The 19,083-nt window shown below is 48.3% G+C and overlaps 1 protein-coding gene across 5 annotated transcripts in view; it reads left to right on the top strand.

Moving 5' to 3' along the window:
• Positions 1-19,083, top strand: part of SMARCA4 (SWI/SNF related BAF chromatin remodeling complex subunit ATPase 4) — a 533,682-nt gene that overhangs the window by 248,767 nt on the left and 265,832 nt on the right. For 3 of the 5 annotated variants that reach the window (XM_085600652.1, XM_085600651.1, XM_085600655.1), the window contains exons 24-26: positions 8,564-8,730; positions 9,829-9,992; positions 13,040-13,306. In XM_085600652.1, the coding sequence (XP_085456778.1) occupies positions 8,564-8,730; positions 9,829-9,992; positions 13,040-13,306 (598 nt within the window). The remainder of the gene's footprint in view (positions 1-8,563; positions 8,731-9,828; positions 9,993-13,039; positions 13,307-19,083) is intronic. The other 2 variants (XM_085600653.1, XM_085600654.1) reach the window with 1 other exon arrangement.

Genomic DNA, 19,083 nt, shown 5'->3' with positions numbered 1-19,083 from the left:
CCTTTTGGTGTCGGGAAATCTTACCCTCTGTTGATCGCGGTTGGGGGGGCACCTTGATCTGAGGCTGCAGGCTTCTTCAGGAGTGTCGAGGGAGGTCCTTGGGTGCCGGACTCGGGGTCACAGTCACCGTGGGGTCGTCCTCGTGGGCTTTGTTCACTCCGGCACAGGCCAGGCTTGGCTGGTGCAGAGTGTGCTGGGTCCGCGGTTCCGGGCTGCTGCCAGGGATTAGAAGTAGATTTTGAGTACAGCCTCTACTCATGGGAGTCCCAGGGGCTTAGAGTCAAAAGGTAGCCAGGTCCTCTTGGGTTTGTAAGGTTGCTGGCCACAAGAGATGCCGGGTTGGAGCAGGAGCAGGTTCGAGGGTCGACAGGCCGGTAGGGCTGGGGCCAAAGCAGTTTGTGTCTTCCTCTTCTTAGCAGCTGCAGGGCAGGTCTTCTTTCTTCTAGCTCTTCTTCGGATTTTGGAATCTGGAATCTGGGGAAGGAAGGTTCAGGGTGCCCGTAAATACTAGATTTAGGGGCGTTACAGGTAGGTGAAGGGCAGGGACCAATGGGTCGCTGTCCTGGGGTGGGTACACCCCCTATCCTGCCTCTCTCCTGTGGGAGGGGGGCAGTAGCCTAGTCCTGATAGGGTAAGGCTTCCCATCTTCAAGATGGCAGAGCCCAGAGAATTGATTCACCTTGCCTCCCCCACCTGAGGGGTGGGGTTGGCAGGCTGGCACATCCCCTGTCCTTATTTGGGGTTTCCGGCCAAGCTTCCCGCCAGAGTTGGGGGTTGCAGTGGCCTGGGGAAGATCACAGAGGCGGCATGCCTTTGAAGCTTCCCCCTGCCCAGCCTGGGGGAGGAGATTTAGCACCTCGCCCAGGATGTGAATTGTTGCAGGCCCAGGAGAGCAGGGGCTCTCCTACCCAGGAGTCCAGCAAGATGTCTGCTGTGTGGCAGCCTAGGCAGCCTCAGACCAGACGTGGATTGTAGTTTAGGTTTAGGGGGCATCTCTAAGATGCCCTCTGGGGTGCTTGGTACATTAAATCCCACACTGGCATCAGTGTGGGTTTAATGTGCTGAGAAGTTTGATACCAAACTTCAGTCTTCAGTGTTGCCATTATGGTGCTGTGGAGTTCGTGTTTGACGAACTCTCAGCACCATGTACTCTTAAATTGCAGCACTGCACTTACAGTGCCCAGGAATGGACCTGGGTACTGTAGGGGCACAGGGCTCCTGCTCCTGTGCCCACACCATTGGCATAGGGCACCCAGCTAGAGGGGTGGCTGATATATGCCATGGCAGTGTAGGTGATGGGCATGGCACACAGGGATGTGTGCCATGTTGACTCTTTTTGTTTTGTCTTGCACCCAGATACCCAGCCTGCAAGGGCAGTGTGTGTGTGTGTGTAGGGGCCTCTAAGGGTGGCACAATGAGTGCTGCAGCCCTTAGAGGCTTACCCTGGTCACCTAGGGTACCATTTACCAGGGGCTGACATGTGGCCAGGGTTTGCCAATTTGGGTTTTGTGTGTTTAGGGAAGGAACATAGACCCTGGGCACCTGATTGGCAGGAGTCCAGGGCACACTCAGTCAAAGTACATTCAGCAATAAGTGGGGGCATACCATGTAAGAAAGATGGCACTTTCTCACAAACGACAAACACAAAAGTCTCCACATTAACTATCTAGAGTTTTTTGCAGTGTTTCAAGCGCTCAAAGCTTTTCAAACTCACCTCATTGGCAAAGTTGTCTTAGTCCGCACAGACAACATGACAGCAGGGGGGGGGGGGGAGACACTCTCCAACTGTCACGACTTCCTCAATCCATTTGGAATCTGGCAATCCATCACAGGATTTATCTTCTGGCAGAACACCTTCCAGGGGTAGACAATCAGATTGCCGACCTCTTCAGCAGAAAGAGGCAGCAAATTCACGAGTGGGAATTTCACCCCCAAGTTCTCCTTCATACTTCCAACAATGGGGATTCCCACAAGTAGACATGTTTGCCACAATCGACAACTCAAAATGCCAACACTTCGGCTCCAGGTTCCCACACCCACTCTCAAAAGGCAATGCCCTATGGATGAATTTGTCAGGGATATTTGCCTACTCTTTTCCGCCTCTCCCACACAGTCTGAGTCTTGTTTGGAAGCTCAGACAAACACCTCTCACACTGATTCTGGTAGCTCCCACATGGGCCAGTCAACCATGGAGCTGTTAGTAGTTCCACATCAAAAGCTGCATCTCACCTCCAGACTTTTCACTCAGAACCATGGAGAAATCAGGCATCCAAATCCTAGAGAACTAAACTTAGTGATCTGGCTTCTGAAGTCATAGTTTGGTTAATTAAATCTACCACCAGACTGTATGACTATTCTAAAGGGAGCAAGAAAGCCTACTTCTAGAGCTTGTTATACAGCAAAGTGGAAAAGATTCTTCGTCTATTGGAATAACAAAATCAATCCTCTATATCAGGGGTACTCACAAACTTTCTCTTGGGGGCCAAATTTACAGTGTGGTTTGTGGCCGAGGGCCACACCTTGGGGGCGGGGTCATTGGGGGAGGGGGCGGGGCTAGAGCAACAAAAAAAAACCAGTGACCATGAGGTGGAACACAGGTCCCTGCAGCGGACGCCTTCATCCACTGAGCCACCGGACCCGGCATACACATATCTCTCTCTCCCTCTCCCTCCCTCCCTCCTCCGTCTCCCTCCCTCCCTCCTCCGTCTCCCTCCCTCCCTCCTCCCTCCCTCCTCCGTCTCCTCCCTCCTCCGTCTCCCTCCCTCCTCCGTCTCCCTCCCTCCTCCGTCTCCTCCCTCCTCCGTCTCCCTCCCTCCTCCGTCTCCCTCCCTCCTCCGTCTCCCTCCCTCCTCCGTCTCCCTCCCTCCTCCGTCTCCCTCCCTCCTCCGTCTCCCTCCCTCCTCCGTCTCCCTCCCTCCTCTGTCTCCCCCTCTCTGTCTCCCCTCTCTGTCTCCCCCTCTCTGTCTCCCCCTCTCTGTCTCCCCTCTCTGTCTCCCCCTCTCTGTCTCCCCTCTCTGTCTCCCCCTCTCTGTCTCCCCCTCTCTGTCTCCCCTCTCTGTCTCCCCCTCTCTGTCTCCCCCTCTCTGTCTCCCCCTCTCTGTCTCCCCCTCTCTGTCTCCCCCTCTCTGTCTCCCCCTCTCTGTCTCCCCCTCTCTGTCTCCCCCCTCCCTCTCTCCCTCCCTCTCTCCCTCCCTCTCTCTCTCCCTCCCTCTCTCTCTCCCTCCCTCTCTCCTCCCTCACCGTCTGTCTCCCTCCCTCCCCCTCTCCACCTCCCTTTCCGTCTCCCTCCCCTCCCAGTCTCCCTCCCTCTCCGTCTCCCTCCCTCTCCGTCTCCTTCCTTCTCCGTCTCCCTCCCACTCCCGTCTCCCTCCCACTCCCCGTCTCCCTCCCACTCCCCGTCTCCCTCCCACTCCCCGTCTCCCTCCCACTCCCCGTCTCCCTCCCACTCCCCGTCTCCCTCCCACTCCCCGTCTCCCTCCCACTCCCCGTCTCCCTCCCACTCCCCGTCTCCCTCCCACTCCCCGTCTCCCTCCCACTCCCCGTCTCCCTCCCACTCCCCGTCTCCCTCCCACTCCCCGTCTCCCTCCCACTCCCCGTCTCCCTCCCACTCCCCGTCTCCCTCCCACTCCCCGTCTCCCTCCCACTCCCCGTCTCCCTCCCACTCCCGTCTCCCTCCCACTCCCGTCTCCCTCCCACTCCCCGCTCCCTCCCACTCCCCGTCTCCCTCCCACTCCCCGTCTCCCTCCCACTCCCCGTCTCCCTCCCACTCCCCGTCTCCCTCCCACTCCCCGTCTCCCTCCCACTCCCCGTCTCCCTCCCACTCCCGTCTCCCTCCCACTCCCCGTCTCCCTCCCACTCCCTGTCTCCCTGTCTCCCTCCCACTCCCTGTCTCCCTCCCACTCCCTGTCTCCCTCCCACTCCCCTGTCTCCCTCCCACTCCCTGTCTCCCTCCCACTCCCTGTCTCCCTCCCACTCCCTGTCTCCCTCCCACTCCCTGTCTCCCTCCCACTCCCTGTCTCCCTCCCACTCCCTGTCTCCCTCCCACTCCCTGTCTCCCTCCCTCTCCCCGTCTCTCTCCCTCTCCCCGTCTCCCTCCCTCTCCCCGTCTCCCTCCCTCTCCCCGTCTCCCTCCCTCTCCCCGTCTCCCTCCCTCTCCCCCGTCTCCCTCCCTCTCCCCGTCTCCCTCCCTCTCCCCGTCTCCCTCCCTCTCCCCGTCTCCCTCCCTCTCCCCGTCTCCCTCCCTCTCCCCGTCTCCCTCCCTCTCCCCGTCTCCCTCCCTCTCCCCGTCTCCCTCCCTCTCCCCGTCTCCCTCCCTCTCCCCGTCTCCCTCCCTCTCCCGTCTCCCTCTCTCTCCCCGTCTCCCTCTCTCTCCCCGTCTCCTCTCTCTCTCTCTCTCGCCTCCCTCTCCCTCTCAGTCTGTCTCTTTGCTTCTCTGTCTGTCTCTGCCTCTATCTGTCTGTCCCTGTCTCTGCCTATCTGTCTCTGTCTGTCCCTGTCAGTCTCTATCTGTCTGTCTGTTTCTGTCTCTGTTAGTCTCTATCTCTATCTGTCTCTGTCTGTTTCTGTCTCTCCCTACTGCCCTCTGTCACCCTCTGTCCCCTTACCCGACTCTCACACCCTGCTGATCTCTTGTCATTCTTTGTCACCTTCCCCCCCCCCCCCCCGCTTGTGTGGCAGCTGAGGCAGCTTCCCTTCCAGGGCGCACACACAGCCCCATCCGAGTACTTCACAGGTCTTTAAGAGACCATTTGCATGATAACGAGGCTTTGTTGTATTTCACCTCTTAGCGCCCCAGCAGCTCCACTCGGACTATCGCTTGAATCGCCCGGCCCCCCACAGAGCAGAGTCTGTTTGCTGACACTGTTAACAAAAACAAAAAACACCGGTACGATGTCTGCAAGGTCCGCGGGCCGCCAAGAAAGGATGCCGGGCCGCTGGCGGCCCGTACTATGAGTACCCCTGCTCTAGATGCTTCCTATACAAAACCTCTGCTACCTGTTGCACTTACAGCAAATTGGACTGGCTTATACATCTATTCGTTTGCACCTTGCCGCAGTAGCTGCGTATTTGCAAAACATACAGCATTTATCACTATTCAAAGTTCCAGTAATCAAAGCATTCATGGAAGGCTTGAAAATGGTAATACCACAAAATATTCCCCCTGCACCAGTGTGGAATTTTAACCTTGTCCTTTCAGGGCTTATGGGTCCACCTTTAACCATTGCATAATTGTCCTTTGCAGTTTACTTCCATGGAAGGTTTCTTTCCTCATTGCAATCACTTCATTGAGGAGAGTTGGTGAGCTACATGCATTAATCTGTGAACAACCCTTCTTTCAGCTCCACAAAGACAAGGTAGTTCTTCTCGCCAACCCCAAATTTATTCCCAAAGTAGTTTCTGCTTTTCATATAAATCAATGAGTTGAGTTACTTGGGTTTTTTTCTCAACCTGATTTTGTAGCAGAACAAGCTCTTCACACGCTTGATGCGAAAAGAGCCTTATTGTACTGCATAGAAAGGACCAAAGATTTTCGCAAAACAAAACAACTGTTTGTTGCATTTGCTATACCTCACAAAAGCAAGCCCATCTCTAAATCCGGAATTTCAAGATGGATTGTTAAAAGCATTCAAACATGCTATGCAAAAGCTAAAAGAACTTTATTCCCCCTAGTGCGCATTCCACTCGCAAAATAGGGGCTACTATGGCCTTTTTAGGTAACATCCCTCTAGCTGACATATGTAAGGCAGCTACATGGTTTACACCACACACATTTACCAAACACTATTGTGTAGATGTGTTAGCACGCCAACAAGCTAATGTAGGCCAAGCAGTGCTTAAAACACTTTTTCAAACAACTGCAACATCAACAGGTTAGCCACTGCTTTGGAAGTAGACTGCTTTATAGTCTATGCAAAGCATGTGTATCTACAGCACACATGCCTCGTACGGATTATGTTACTTATCCAGTAAGCATCTGTTCTTGGCATGTAGAGCTGTAGATTCACATGCGCCAACCCGTTTCCCCGGGCACCTATAGTTGTTGCAGTTCTTACTTATACATTCATACACATTGACATCTCTACTACGCTTACTCCATTCTCACCCTCTTGCGGGAAAACAATCTAACAATGGAGTCGATGACCATGCGCACTGTCACTGAAAGGAAGAGTCACCTTACCTCGTGACTGGAAAGACTTCTTCGAAGTAAAACAACTTGCAAACATTGGAAACCAACACTAGATGGCAGGAGTATGCAAAGCATGTGAATCTACACCTCTACATACCAAGAACAGGATGCTTACTGGGTAAGTAACATAATCCTTCCTACAGGCACCCAACGCCGTAACACACCTCTGCACCCGGATGCCACAGAACCTCCTGAGGTGACCTGTAGGTGTGGTCTTGAACCTTGCCCCATACTCATAGAACAGTTCCGTAAGTCGCTGTTAAGTGCCTGTAGGAAACCTGGCTTTTGTTTCAGTTATAGCCCCCCCCCCCCCCCCCCCCGCTCCCCACCTACTAGATTCTGATGTGCGACTAACAGTGCATTGAGGTCTGTTAACCAGACTGCAGGGCTCCTTCCCTAAAACAAGGTAAAGTCTGATTGGCTAAGGACGTTAGCTCCCCTGTAACTCCTGGGTAAATGGTACTCCAGGTACCTAGGGCAGGGGTACTAAAGAGGTCCCTAAGGGCTCCAGCATATCTTATGCCACCCTAAGGGACACACACACAAATTACCCACACTGCCATTCCAAGCTGCGTGACATAGTGCAAACCATGAGTGAAAACATGGCACCCCTGTGTGCCATGCCAAAGTCACTGCATCTAATATATGTAAATCACTCCTACAGCAGGCCTTTGAACCCTAAGGCAGGGTACATTATATTTCAATTCAATTCAGCTTTATTCGATTAAAAGTAATTAATCATAAAAGCAAAAGTACACATTATATTTCATGTGAGGACATATCTGCAAGAGCAGATTTGCCCCTGAGATATCTAGTTCTATTACTAGATATTGAAAGTGATCAGGGAAGCCATTTTAAAAGCAAGTGCTTGACACTAGTGCTATTAAATTCCCCAGTTACACATTGGTTTTACTGACCATAGGAATGTTTGGTTTCAAACATCTCATATTAATAAATCCATACTGATGCTAGTGTCAGATTTACTGATGCATGCACACCAATGGCTCATTAGAGGTGTCCCCTGAAAACCTATGATCCCCTGGTGTGTTGCCTGACTGGTTTCTGTTAGCCTGCCACCAGAAACTAGTGTCTGACCCCAAGAATGAGAGCCTTTGTTCGCATGAGGTCAGAAACAAAGCCTGCTTGGTAAGAAGGTGATAACACCCCCTCCCACAGGATGACCTGCTGATTAGCATTCCAAGGCAAGGGAACTTCAAAGAAGCTACCGCATTTGAAATGTGGATCTGGCTTCCCTCACATGAGGTGTCCGACCTCTGCACCTGGATGCCCCAGAGCCCTCGAGGTTACCTGTTGGTATGGCCTTGGACGTTTCCCCATACTCACCTTAAGTCCGAAGAACCCTTTAAGTCGCTGACAAGTGCCGAATGCAATACATTTTTTTCCTCCATAGGATAATATTGCCGGTCCAGAAAATGCACTAAGCATCCTTTTCTGAAAACTGTAATAATTAATAACTCAAAGTACTTACCCTATTTAGATGATCATGGTATCTACATTTATATAAAGTTACTCTTTATTTTGTCTGATTTCTTTCACCTACTACCTTTGTGTGTGCAATAAATGCTTAGCACTACCCTCTGATATGCCTAACTGCTCGCCCACACTACCACAAGAGAGAGCATTTGTGGTGTAATTTGTGCCTCTATAATTCCTTTGGGGTTTGCCTGGCCTCTCTGCACAGTGTACCTCATTTTGGTGCACTATATAGAAAGCCAGCTTCCTACAGTGCCCAAATGCAGTACATATTTTTCCCATAAGATAACATTACAGCACCCAGAAATTGCACTAAGTGTTAACTTTTGAAAACTGTAAACATTCGTAACCTCAAAGTACTTATCTGATTCTGATGATCTCGGTATCTAAAGTCATTCAAAAGTACTTGTTGTTTTTATAAATTGGGGTCGGATTTCTTTGAGTATGTCTCACTTACTGCCTTTGTGTGTGCAATAAATGCTTAGCACTACCATCTGAAATGCCTAACTGCTCGCCCACACTAACACAAAAGAGAGCATTTGGGTTATCATTTGTGCCCCGGTAAGCCAAATAGGGTTTTCCTGGACTCGTTACACAGTGTACCTCTTTTTGGTCCAGTTTATAAAGAGCCAGCTTTTGTGTAGGGACGCTAACAAATGCATTGGGATTTTTTGTGATTTGTTTATAGTGTTTCACATACTGGAGGTGTCAGCATTGGTTTGTGGTTAGAAATAAACAAACCAATATTGTAGCCGGAGCTAGTGTAAGTGCTATAATGCACATTGAGATCTCATGTTGGTTTTAGTTGAATTTGTCTGTCACCAGTTGTGTTGTTGTTTGTGTTGTGCATAACAGTGTCTTCTATGTCCTCTATTTATTTAGATTAGACCTCTACAGAGCCTCTGGGAAGTTTGAAGTCCTGGACCGGATTTTACCCAAGTTACGCTCCACAAACCACAAGGTCCTCCTCTTTTGTCAGATGACGTCTCTTATGACCATCATGGAAGATTACTTTGCGTTCCGCGGTTTCAAATACCTCAGACTAGATGGTGGGTATCATTGGTAGACCAGCACCAGCCGCTGGCTGACCTGTTTCTGTGGCAGTCAAAGATGGGTGCGTGGTTTGTGGAAGATTTGGGTTTACTTGGTGTTGGCTTTCATGGACAACCTCTACCAGAATCAATGCCCAGGAAAGGGAATTTGGCGTTTATTTTATTTATTTATCATCAAGTGATGTTAGTTTCAAACTAAAGTTCTGCCTAAAAATTCCATGTTGGAAGTCCTCCTATTTTTCAGTCCATTTGAAACAAGTTACAGAAAACATTACAGACACACCTTCTCGTCTTGCTCACCACTGTTTGCCGAATGCATTTGTCCATTTGAACTTAGTACGAGTTTTGGTGTTGACAACAATAATGTAAGTAACATTTTAGGGGTTCTGTGTTAGAATGTTCATGTTCCCACATGCATGGGTGTCCTACACTTTTATGGTTCTCCCAGAGCACACACCGGAGTACCAAGTACATATGCAATGGCGCATGCCCTTTTTTTTAATTCCTTTTTTTCGGTGTCAAGGTGTGGTTCTTGGCTCTGGATCATGACTGTGCAAGTCCATCCTGGGTCCTGCACCTTCCTCTGCCTAGCCTGATATGCTAAGTACATGAATTAGCTGCATAGACAGTCTGTGGTTACTAGTCCAAAGTTTAAATTCCTATTCTGGAAACAGAGCACAAATGCATGTGAGGTAGCTGCTCAAAATAGTTTAGTCGCAGTAGTTGGATGCAGTGATGTTGTGACTATAGCTGTTAGGTATTGTCATGTCACTTAAATTGTGTTTAATTCACGTGCCATGAGACTGCAGAAATACTACTCTTTTTTTTACCTTCCAGAACACCTGTTGAGAATAAATTGCAAGTAATAGCAATACACCAGTCATTGTGTTTTGTATAATGTGTACTTGTTTTTCAGAGTTGCATTGAATCATTTCCATTACTCGATAAGATCCCAACTTGCAGGAAGCATTCTAACAGGCAATGAACATAATGAAAATGTCCATGATGGAGAACGGTGTTTTCAAATAATTTTTGTGTTTCAAGAAATAGTGACTTTTTTATGCCTCCGACCTTAATCCTTGTATTGCTTGACAGGGACCACTAAAGCAGAAGACCGTGGCTTGCTGCTGAAAACCTTCAACGAGCCCACCTCAGAGTATTTTGTCTTCCTGCTAAGCACTCGGGCTGGGGGGCTTGGCCTTAACCTGCAGTCTGCAGATACAGTCATCATCTTTGACAGCGACTGGAATCCGCACCAGGTTACAAACCCATTGAGTTTTTCTTATTTTTAGGAAGCCATCTTGATGTTCCAGAGATAAAACATAACGGAATGAGTGGATATATGAAATGTTTACTCATAAGGTTCACAGCAGTCTACCACTATAATGAGTCCTTTGATAGTGAGGAGATTTTATTGGGGATTGGTTTTGCACACTTGTGATTGTTCCTGGAAAGCAAAGCTGGGTAACCTGTCTAGAACTCGTTCCTTAAGATGTTTGGGTCATTAATGGTCTGGGTCTTCACTGGAAACACCTTTGTTTGATGCATATGAGTTGTAGATCATATGCTTTAGCATAGATCGCCATCTGGTGTTGGGCCCGGATGTTTGCACTTTGTTTTTCTTTGAAGAAGACTTTGTAGTCACAATGTAGGTGACTTCTCCTTTCGGTGATAGTGCACTTGGGCATCGACTCCATCCCCAGATTGTTTTGCCGTAAGGGTGTTGATGGAGTTAGAGTAGAAAGAGATGTCCATGTATATTGTATCTAAGTATGCATCCACCCGCCTCCCCGGGTACCTTTATCTGTTGCAGTATTATTTTACTTAGATACAATATACATGGACATCTCTTTCTACTCTAACTCCATCATCACCCTACGGCAAAACTATCTGGGGATGGAGTCGATACCCATGTGCACTATCACCGAAAGGAGTCACCTACCTCGTGACTACAAAGACATCTTTGAAGAAAAACAAAGTGCAAACATCCGGGCCCAACACCAGATGGTGATCTATGATAAAGCATAAGACTGTACAGCTCTATATGCCAAGAACAGATGCATACTGGGTAAGTAGCATTTTCCTTCCAGAGTGTGGTTTGGAATTAACAGAAAAAATTACATTTTCCGAACAAGCACAAGATGATGTGCAGCTAGTAGGGAAGCTGGTAGTATGGCTGCAATGTCTGGAGAGGATCCTGTTTTGTGGGGTGTGAAAGTGAGGAGTTATGGAGTAAACAGGAGATGAGCTGATAAATATGTTTGTAACACAGAGCTAGCAGTGGATAAACAGAGTATTGAACGGTAGGCATGAGCCCTAGGATATGACTGAAGATTGCATATGGTGAGACAGATATTAGGTTCCTATTGTAAAGGGTAATGTTTTGCAGGATATGGTGTGTGGTGCATTGAGTGGTTTGTTAGAGTACGCATGGTTGCGGTTTGGGTTCTGCTAGAAAGTTTATCACTGTTGTATTCTTTGGAAGGGGCAGTGGTAGCTACTGAAATGTACCAGGTATGTATGTTATGGAATTACCCGACAAGAGTTTTATGTGGAGTGACTGTTGCACAAGAATGGTGGATGGCAGAGTAGAGTGCCTGAGACCTCTAGAAAACATGTTACTTCATTTAGTTGGTGGTGCTGGGAAAGATAAGTTGAGAATGTATTGTTTGGAATGATGTTTGTTCAGCATTGGAACCGCAATTTATACCCTGTGCTGACTGACCTACGTGGCATAAAGAGGCAAACTGTACAGCAAATGTGATAATAGGCAAATTATGTGGCACTTGTGGCAGTATCATTTAGCTATTTTCTTTTAACACTCATAGATACTGAAACAAATGAATCCTAAATAGTTTAGAAAATAGTCTTATGAATAGCTGGTCCAAAACAATGGGTACACACTTGAGAACAGCAAACCTACAGCTGATCACTGCTGATTCCGCTGCCTTGAATTCGGTCTCCTGGATCTCTAAATTGAGTTTCTATGCTCTTTCCATGAGGCATCTTTACAACAATAAATGCATTTATGGAATATAATAGTACAGTGCCTATTTATTGTGATAGTGGCTTGCAATAAAGCATGTTCACATTTAAGACATCATACAAACTAAGGTCCTAAATATGTGGTCTCTTCTAAATTCTGAGTAACTCCTTGAACTAAGTACTGCTTTGCGAAAACTAAATTGCCACCATCTGTGGGGGAAAAAAGCACTATTTGCTTTAAATATAATTAATTTGCTTTAAATATAATTAGATGTGTGGGACCTAGTAGTGCCATTTACACACTGGGTCTCATGTTTACCTGTTTAGATTCTAACTACAGCAGCAACAGGTGGAAGTAGACCATTTGTCTTCAGAGAAGTGTCAAACTGCATTGAATTATATATTCAACATTCATATTAACCTTTGACATGAAATAGGAAACTGAAAATTACTAATCTATTAAACGCAGCAGAATCCAACATTCCAGTGTCCTTTGGTGTGTGCCTTGTGCACTGTATTGCCTTTATTGAAATAACATATTGGTGACTTTTTGGAAGTAAGAGTGTTTTCTTCAAAACAGGTTTCGAAAAGTCTTTGGAAAAGATTGATCATTTAATAAAAATCACTGTAGAAATGTGTAGATATCTGGAGTAAGAGTGTATTTGGTGGATCTGGTTGGGTGTGGATGAATAACTGCTGCAGTGTAAGATGTCTTTGCCAGATCTTCTGTGATGTGTGCAAAAGAGCATCGAAACAGTGGATTGTGTTAAGGGCAACTTATGGGAAATTAAACAATTCTATGCCTATTCTGACAGATTTATGAAAAGGTATTCAAAAGCAAATAGATTGTCAGTCAGTAAACAAAGATAATATAGTGAGGACTTGTATGGTAGATGTTCAAAATAGGTATTTAGCATAGTTTGAAGGGTACATGGTGTAAACTGAAAAATGTCTTACCTCACATATTTAAGAGTTTGTAAACCAGTGAGGTGGTATTAAACAGAGTCTAGTGTTGGAAACTGACTGGCTTAAAGAAGGGGTCCTTCTTAACAAGCTGTGTGAAAGTGTATTTGACATATTTAAGTTGTAAGCATATCTTTGAAAGTTGTCCTTGTGTATGTGTTCTGGGGCAGATTTGCTGTAAGCTGTTAAACAGTGATGGGTGGTTGTACTTATCTGCACAGAAGTGGGACAAGAAAGGTGTGTTCTTTTTCTAATGTGTGAATGGTTAATTGACACTTCTGGTGTGGTTGTGTGTGAAAATCGGCTGGAAAGAATCGGTATTTCTCTAAGACAGTTTTACTTTTCCTTCTCTCTGCAGGACTTGCAGGCACAGGACAGAGCCCACCGCATTGGTCAGACGAACGAAGTGCGCGTACTTAGGCTCTGCACTGTAAACAGTGTTGAAGAAAAAATTCTTGCTGCTGCTAAGTACAAACTAAATGTAGATCAGAAGGTAATCCAGGCCGGAATGTTTGACCAAAAGTCATCCAGCCATGAACGAAGAGCTTTCCTGCAGGCCATCCTGGAGCACGAAGAACAGGACGAGGTAACTGGTCAGGATGGGGTAACAGACTCGCTGGCGACTGTAAGTTTTTCTGAAACCCTCCTTGGACACCTGCTCTAGAAACATTGCTGCATTTTGTTTGTTTTTATGCTTCCTCTGTTTTATACCCCATCTCTTGCCTGCCTTTGTTTTCTTTCTCATTCTCTTAGGACCCTTATCTTAATTCAGTCTTTTGTTAGAGCTGCTGCTTTTGCTGCAAGTTTTGGGGTGTGCCTCATCCAATGTAGTACACCTTTGTAACTGGATTTGCCCTAGTGAGCTCAGCTGTTGCTTGTTAGGGTCACCTCTTTTTTGCTTGTTTGGTCATTCCATTTTGACTGCTGGAGGAGCCCATTTTATGCTTGGCCCTCTACTGCTTCTTTGTTAAAATATATCTTTCGATTTTCGTTCAAGCTTGAGCTATGACCAAATTCTAACTAGATGTAAAAACGTTATTTAATTAATTTATTTTGTGGAGCTCCAAGTGGATATTCTGCCCTATAAAGAAAGTGTAAGAATAATCCTGCTTCACATTTGTGCACATCTTGAAGATGACTAGATGAGATTTAAATTGCAACTCATCGCCTTTTTGAGGTGGCTAAAATAAAAGTTCTGTTCTTATGGGCAGCAGTTGCGACATTCATTTAAGCATATCAAGCATTTGCAGTTTGAGGTATGCACTAGTATTTCGCTTGTGACCTTATTACCTCCAGCTTGAATCAAGCATGCCCATCCCTCTTGTCTTCAAACCATATAGGAATGGCAATAGCGGTTTGACTCCTAGCATATAAGTTCTGCTTAACGGAGCTGTACAGCAATGTTGCTGCGTTAGACTTTACCTTGGCACTCCAATGTGTATTTGGTAAGGAGCTAGGAAGTTTGAGAAAGTGTAGTACTTTGCAAGTGTTGAAGCTGGGCTTAATAAATGATGTCAAGGAAAACATTGATAACGGTACTGGCTCTCTTATGATAAGCATTCTGCAGGGCGATATATATCCCAGATGACATAGATTTGGAGCAGAATGGTGATTTGGCTTAACTGGCTGGCTCTAGTTTTCTTCCATTTGCCATCACTTTATGAGCAGTAGATGTTGACAGGATAGCCTAGTAAATCGATAGAAGAGAAGCACGTCCTCCCTTCATATTGAAGCCATGTGAGCTTTTGAGATGCACCCTCCATGGAGCGGTTTGGTCTACGGCATGTCTACCTGCCTTGCTCTGGCAGCTTATGTTAATGCTTCACCACCACTCCAAATGCCATAAGATTTCTATGTTCTTCTTTTGTTGTTTTAATCTTGGTTCTTCCTATATTTTAATTATAAGCTGAGCTGTCCATTCAGCTCCTCTCTCCCTGTTACCTTCACAGTTTCCCATGCTCATGTGTGTGCTGCAGTTCATTTCCTGCAACCTATTTACTCCTAATGTATTTCTCTTCCATTTTCATTGCACACATGACCATGTTGTACAAGCTCTTCTTGCTTCATGTCCAGTGTCTTCCAATGCTGCAAAAGCACTCAGTTGGGTAGATTCCATAGTACTGTACGAAGTGATCCTTAAAAAACAGCCAAACCATGTTTTGGGTTTCTGGAACTCATTTTTCATGAACATTTGACCTTTTCCAAAATCCTCCCAGTAGGGCTACATGATGCAAGGAGTGTCTGTTTAGGGATACAGTCTCCACCCTGTGACTCATCACTGAATGGTCCTGCCCAGACAGCTATGTTCTTGTCTTATTATCTCTATACAAAAAATAATGGAGGACATCTGTGAGAAAGTGGCTCTGTATATACTGTTCCCAAATAGGTACAGTGTGTACAGATGCCACAGTCCCCAGAGGTTTGGCAGAGGCTAAAGTTAGATATAACCTTACTCTCTAAAGTGGTAGCTTGGTCGAGCAGTAAGGCAGTATCAGAGGACAGTGTAAAGCATTTGTTGTACACACTCAGTCAGCAAATGGTCTCACACACTCAATAACTGAACTCTAGGCCAATGGTTTATATAAAAAATATATGTCTGTTTTATTTTACAACCAACACTAGGTATTAAAATATACTTTCTGATGCTTTAGTTAAATACTTCTGCAATATGCAATTGACTTCTGTAGCTAGTTGTTACAGGTTGTTGCAATAGGCAACACAATTTCAAACACAATAGTACATTGAGCTCAATGGAAGTTTTAAGTTATTTACAATAGATTACTTTTCTAACTCCAGGACTGGATCCTAGATTCAGTCCTGGGACAGTTCTTGGAAACAAGTGAGGAAAGTCAACTTAATTACTGTTTTGATTTTAGGCATTATTTTGCTATTTTAAAAGTTGACACCAAGAAGAAATTTCATAGAAAAACAGTCAATGATTCCCCTATGGGAGAAAATTCAAGTTACAGGTATGGTATGTTCTCGTTACTTTTGTAATCCAGTACTGGGCTCCTAGGCTCAGTACTGGGACCTTAATCTAAAACAGGTAAGCAATTACGTTTTCAGAGTTGGTATGATTTTTAAAGAATATTTGTAGTTTGCAAAAATCGAGACTTGGAAGAAATTTCACAGAAAAACAGTCAATGATTTCCTATGGAAGAAAATTGGGTTAATGGTAAGTACGGTTGTGAGTACTTTTCAGGGTCGGTGCTGGGCACCAAGATCCAGCACTGGGAGCTCTACTAATAGCAGATGAGTATTCTCGTTTTCGTTACTCGGTTGATTTTAGGTGAATATTTTAAGTTTTAGAAACTCCACTCTTCGAAGAAATTTCAGAAAAAAACAGTCAATGTTACCCTATGGAGGAAAATTGGGTTATCGGCTTTTAGGTAAGTACTCGACTAGCAGAGTTAAGGTTCTGGGCACAGACACAGGGGTCTCCCAGGGTCAGGTAAGTACAGTTGTTACACCCTCAGCGGCACAGGAGCAGCCAGGTGCAGAGTGAGTTAGTCCCAATGTTATCCTATGGGAGGCAGGGGGGCCCTTGGTGGGTGGCTGCTGACTAGCAAGCCACGCAGCTGTGGGAGCTGGGCTCCCGGTCACTTGCTCAGGGCAAATGGGGAAGTAGATGGGTGTAGAGGTTACACTGCCAGGGCCACTCGGGCGGCTGGGTGCAGGATGCTTTTGAGCCTTCCGGCGCTCAATGGATTTCAATAGGAAAGCTCCAGGCCAGGCTTGGCGGGTGCAGAGTGTGCAGGGTTCGCGGTTCCAGGCTGATGCCAGGGGTTAGAAGCTGGTTTTGAGCAGAGCCACTGCTCATGGGAGTCCCAGGTGCTCAGAGTCAAAAGGTAGCCAGGTCCTCCGGGGTTTATGAGGTTGCTGGCCACAAGAGGTGCCAGGATGTAGCAGGAGCAGGTTTGAGGGTCGACAGGCTGGTAGGGCTGGGGCCAAAGCAGTTGGTGTCTTCCTCTTCTTAGCAGCTGCACGGCAGGTCTTCTTTCTTCTTGCTCTTCTCTGTTTTTCGGAATCTGGAATCTGAGGAAGGAAGGTTTAGGGTGCCCCTAAATACTAGATTTAGGGGCGTTTCAGGTAGGTAAAGGGCAGGGACCAATGGGTCCCTGTCCTGGGGTGGGTACACCCCCTATCCTGCCACTCTCCTGTGGGAGGGGGGCAGTAGCCTACTCCTGATTGGGCAGGGCCTCCCATCTTCAAGATGGCGAGTGCTCGGAGATGTGCTTCACCTTGCCTCCCCCACCTGAGGGGTGGGGTTGGCAGGCTGGCACATCCCCTGACCTTATTTGGGGTTTCCGGCCAGTCTTCCCGCCAGAGTGGGGTTTTAGAACTGGTGGGGGCCAGTTTGCTGGGTACAGCAAGTGGCCTGGGGAAGCTCACAGAGGCGGCATGCCTTTGAAGCATCCCCCTGTCCATCCTGGGGGAGGAGACCTAGCACCTCGCCCAGGATGTGCATTGTTGCAGGCCCAGGAGAGCGGGGGCTCTCCTACCCAGGGGTCCAGCAACATAGGCAGCCTCCCAGACTAGACATGGATTGTAGGTTAGGTTTCAGGGGGCATCTCTAAGATGCCCTCTGTGGTGCGTTGTACATTAAATCCCACACTGGCATCAATGAGGGTTTAATGTGCTGAGAAGTTTGATACCAAACTTCTCAGTCTTCAGTGTTGCCATCATGGTGCTGTGGAGTTCGTGTTTGACGAGCTCTCAGCACCATGTACTCTTAAATGGCAGCACTGCAGTTACAGTGCCCAGGAATGGACCTGGGTAGTGTAGTGGCACAGGGCTCATGCCCCTGTGCCCACACCACTGGCATAGGGCACCCAGCTAGAGGGGTGGCTGATGTATGCCAGGGCAGTGTAGGTGGTGGGCATGGCCCACAGGGATGTGTGCCATGTCGACTCTTTGTTTTGTCCTGTGCCCAGACACTCAGCCTGCAAGGGCAGTGTGTTTGTGTTAGGGTACAGGGCCTCTAAGGGTGGCACAATGAGTGCTGCAGCCCTTAGAGCCCTTCCCTGGTCACAAGGCCCTGGGTACCTAGGGTACCATTTACCAGGGGCTGACATGTGGCCAGGGTTTGCCAATTTGGGTTTTAGGTTTTTGTTTAGGGAAGGAACATAGGCCCTGGGCACCTGGCCACATTCGTCGCCAACCTACCCGCCGTTTCCTGGTGCTGGGATGACTAGGGCCCAAATGGCGGCCTATGCTGCGGCTCTGCAGGCTTCCGTGGCCCCTCCTCCATGGCGTCGTCGGCGGCTCCGGCAGGTTCGCCTTCAGGCTCTGGAGGTGTGGTGTTGGGGTGTGGCCCTATAGGGTTCCCCGCTTCGGCCCACGGTGCCTCTGCCTCGCTGCAAACCCCCGAGGGGTGCCCTGTGGTGTCGCGGGAGGTCGCCGGGACTTGCGGCTCACCCCCCCCCCCCCGAGTCCTCCTTGCTCTTCTGGGCAGGCGGCGGCCTTGCCAGAAGCTGAGCTGACGCTGTTCAGGCACCGACGGCTGTCGGCCCTGGTCCCTCTCGTCTCTCCAAGCAGGCGGGTGCTTCGTCGGAGGTCGAGTTGGTGCCGTTCTATTGCCGACCCAGAGCCGGCCCCGTTCCATTCTTCTAGGGTGCAAGTGGTGGACGAGGTCGTCCTGGCGTCCCCTCCGGCACCAGTCGACCTCACGTCGGAGCCTGTGGCGGACTCCATGTAAATTTTTTTTCTGGAGGCCCCCTCCTCTCCTGGAGGTTCGTCAACTTTTTTTCTCTTCTTCCCCGGAGACAGGCCGCTGCGTCGTGGCCTTTTCCCCAGTGTCTTCCAGGGAGGGCTCCTCGCCGTCCCCGCGGCCACAGCCTTCCCCAGAGGCACCTCAGGTCCCCCACACATCCGTCAATCTTCCACCATTCCAGGGCTGGCCATTTCTTCCTCCAGCTGGATTCGGGGATGGCCACGGAGGAATTGCTCTCTCCCCCACGACGCCCTACGGAGGCGTGTGCAGCCTTTGCCCGGTCCATTTCCACGGCCGCTGGCATTTTGCACATGGGCGACCCTGCCACCCCATTTCCTACGGACCATTTGCTGGAGGTTCTCCATCAGGGCTCTGGTGGACGGGAGCTGCTTTTTCCATTCGAAGCTTCCACTGCCACCGTCCTGCTCCGCACGACCCAGTCTGCCTTTCTTTCCACCCTTCTACTCAGGGCATTCTTCTGCAGACTGCTTTTCCTTCCTTACCTTTGGTGGTGTTTCCTCCGTCACGGGAGGCCCGATGGTTAGATTCCTGGGGGCGGAACCTCTTCGCTTCTTCTAGTGCTGCTTTGGGAGCGCTCAACACGCTTTGTGTGTTGGCCAGGGCTACTTCCAGCTTGTGGGATTCCGTGGAGTCCCTTCTGTCTTCTGCCTCTCCGGAAGGTGTTCATG

The sequence above is a fragment of the Triturus cristatus genome, chromosome 4_2, assembly GCF_964204655.1.
Source record: "Triturus cristatus chromosome 4_2, aTriCri1.1, whole genome shotgun sequence".
NCBI classification, from domain to species: domain Eukaryota; kingdom Metazoa; phylum Chordata; class Amphibia; order Caudata; family Salamandridae; genus Triturus; species Triturus cristatus.
This window is presented reverse-complemented; position numbering and strand designations above follow the sequence as displayed.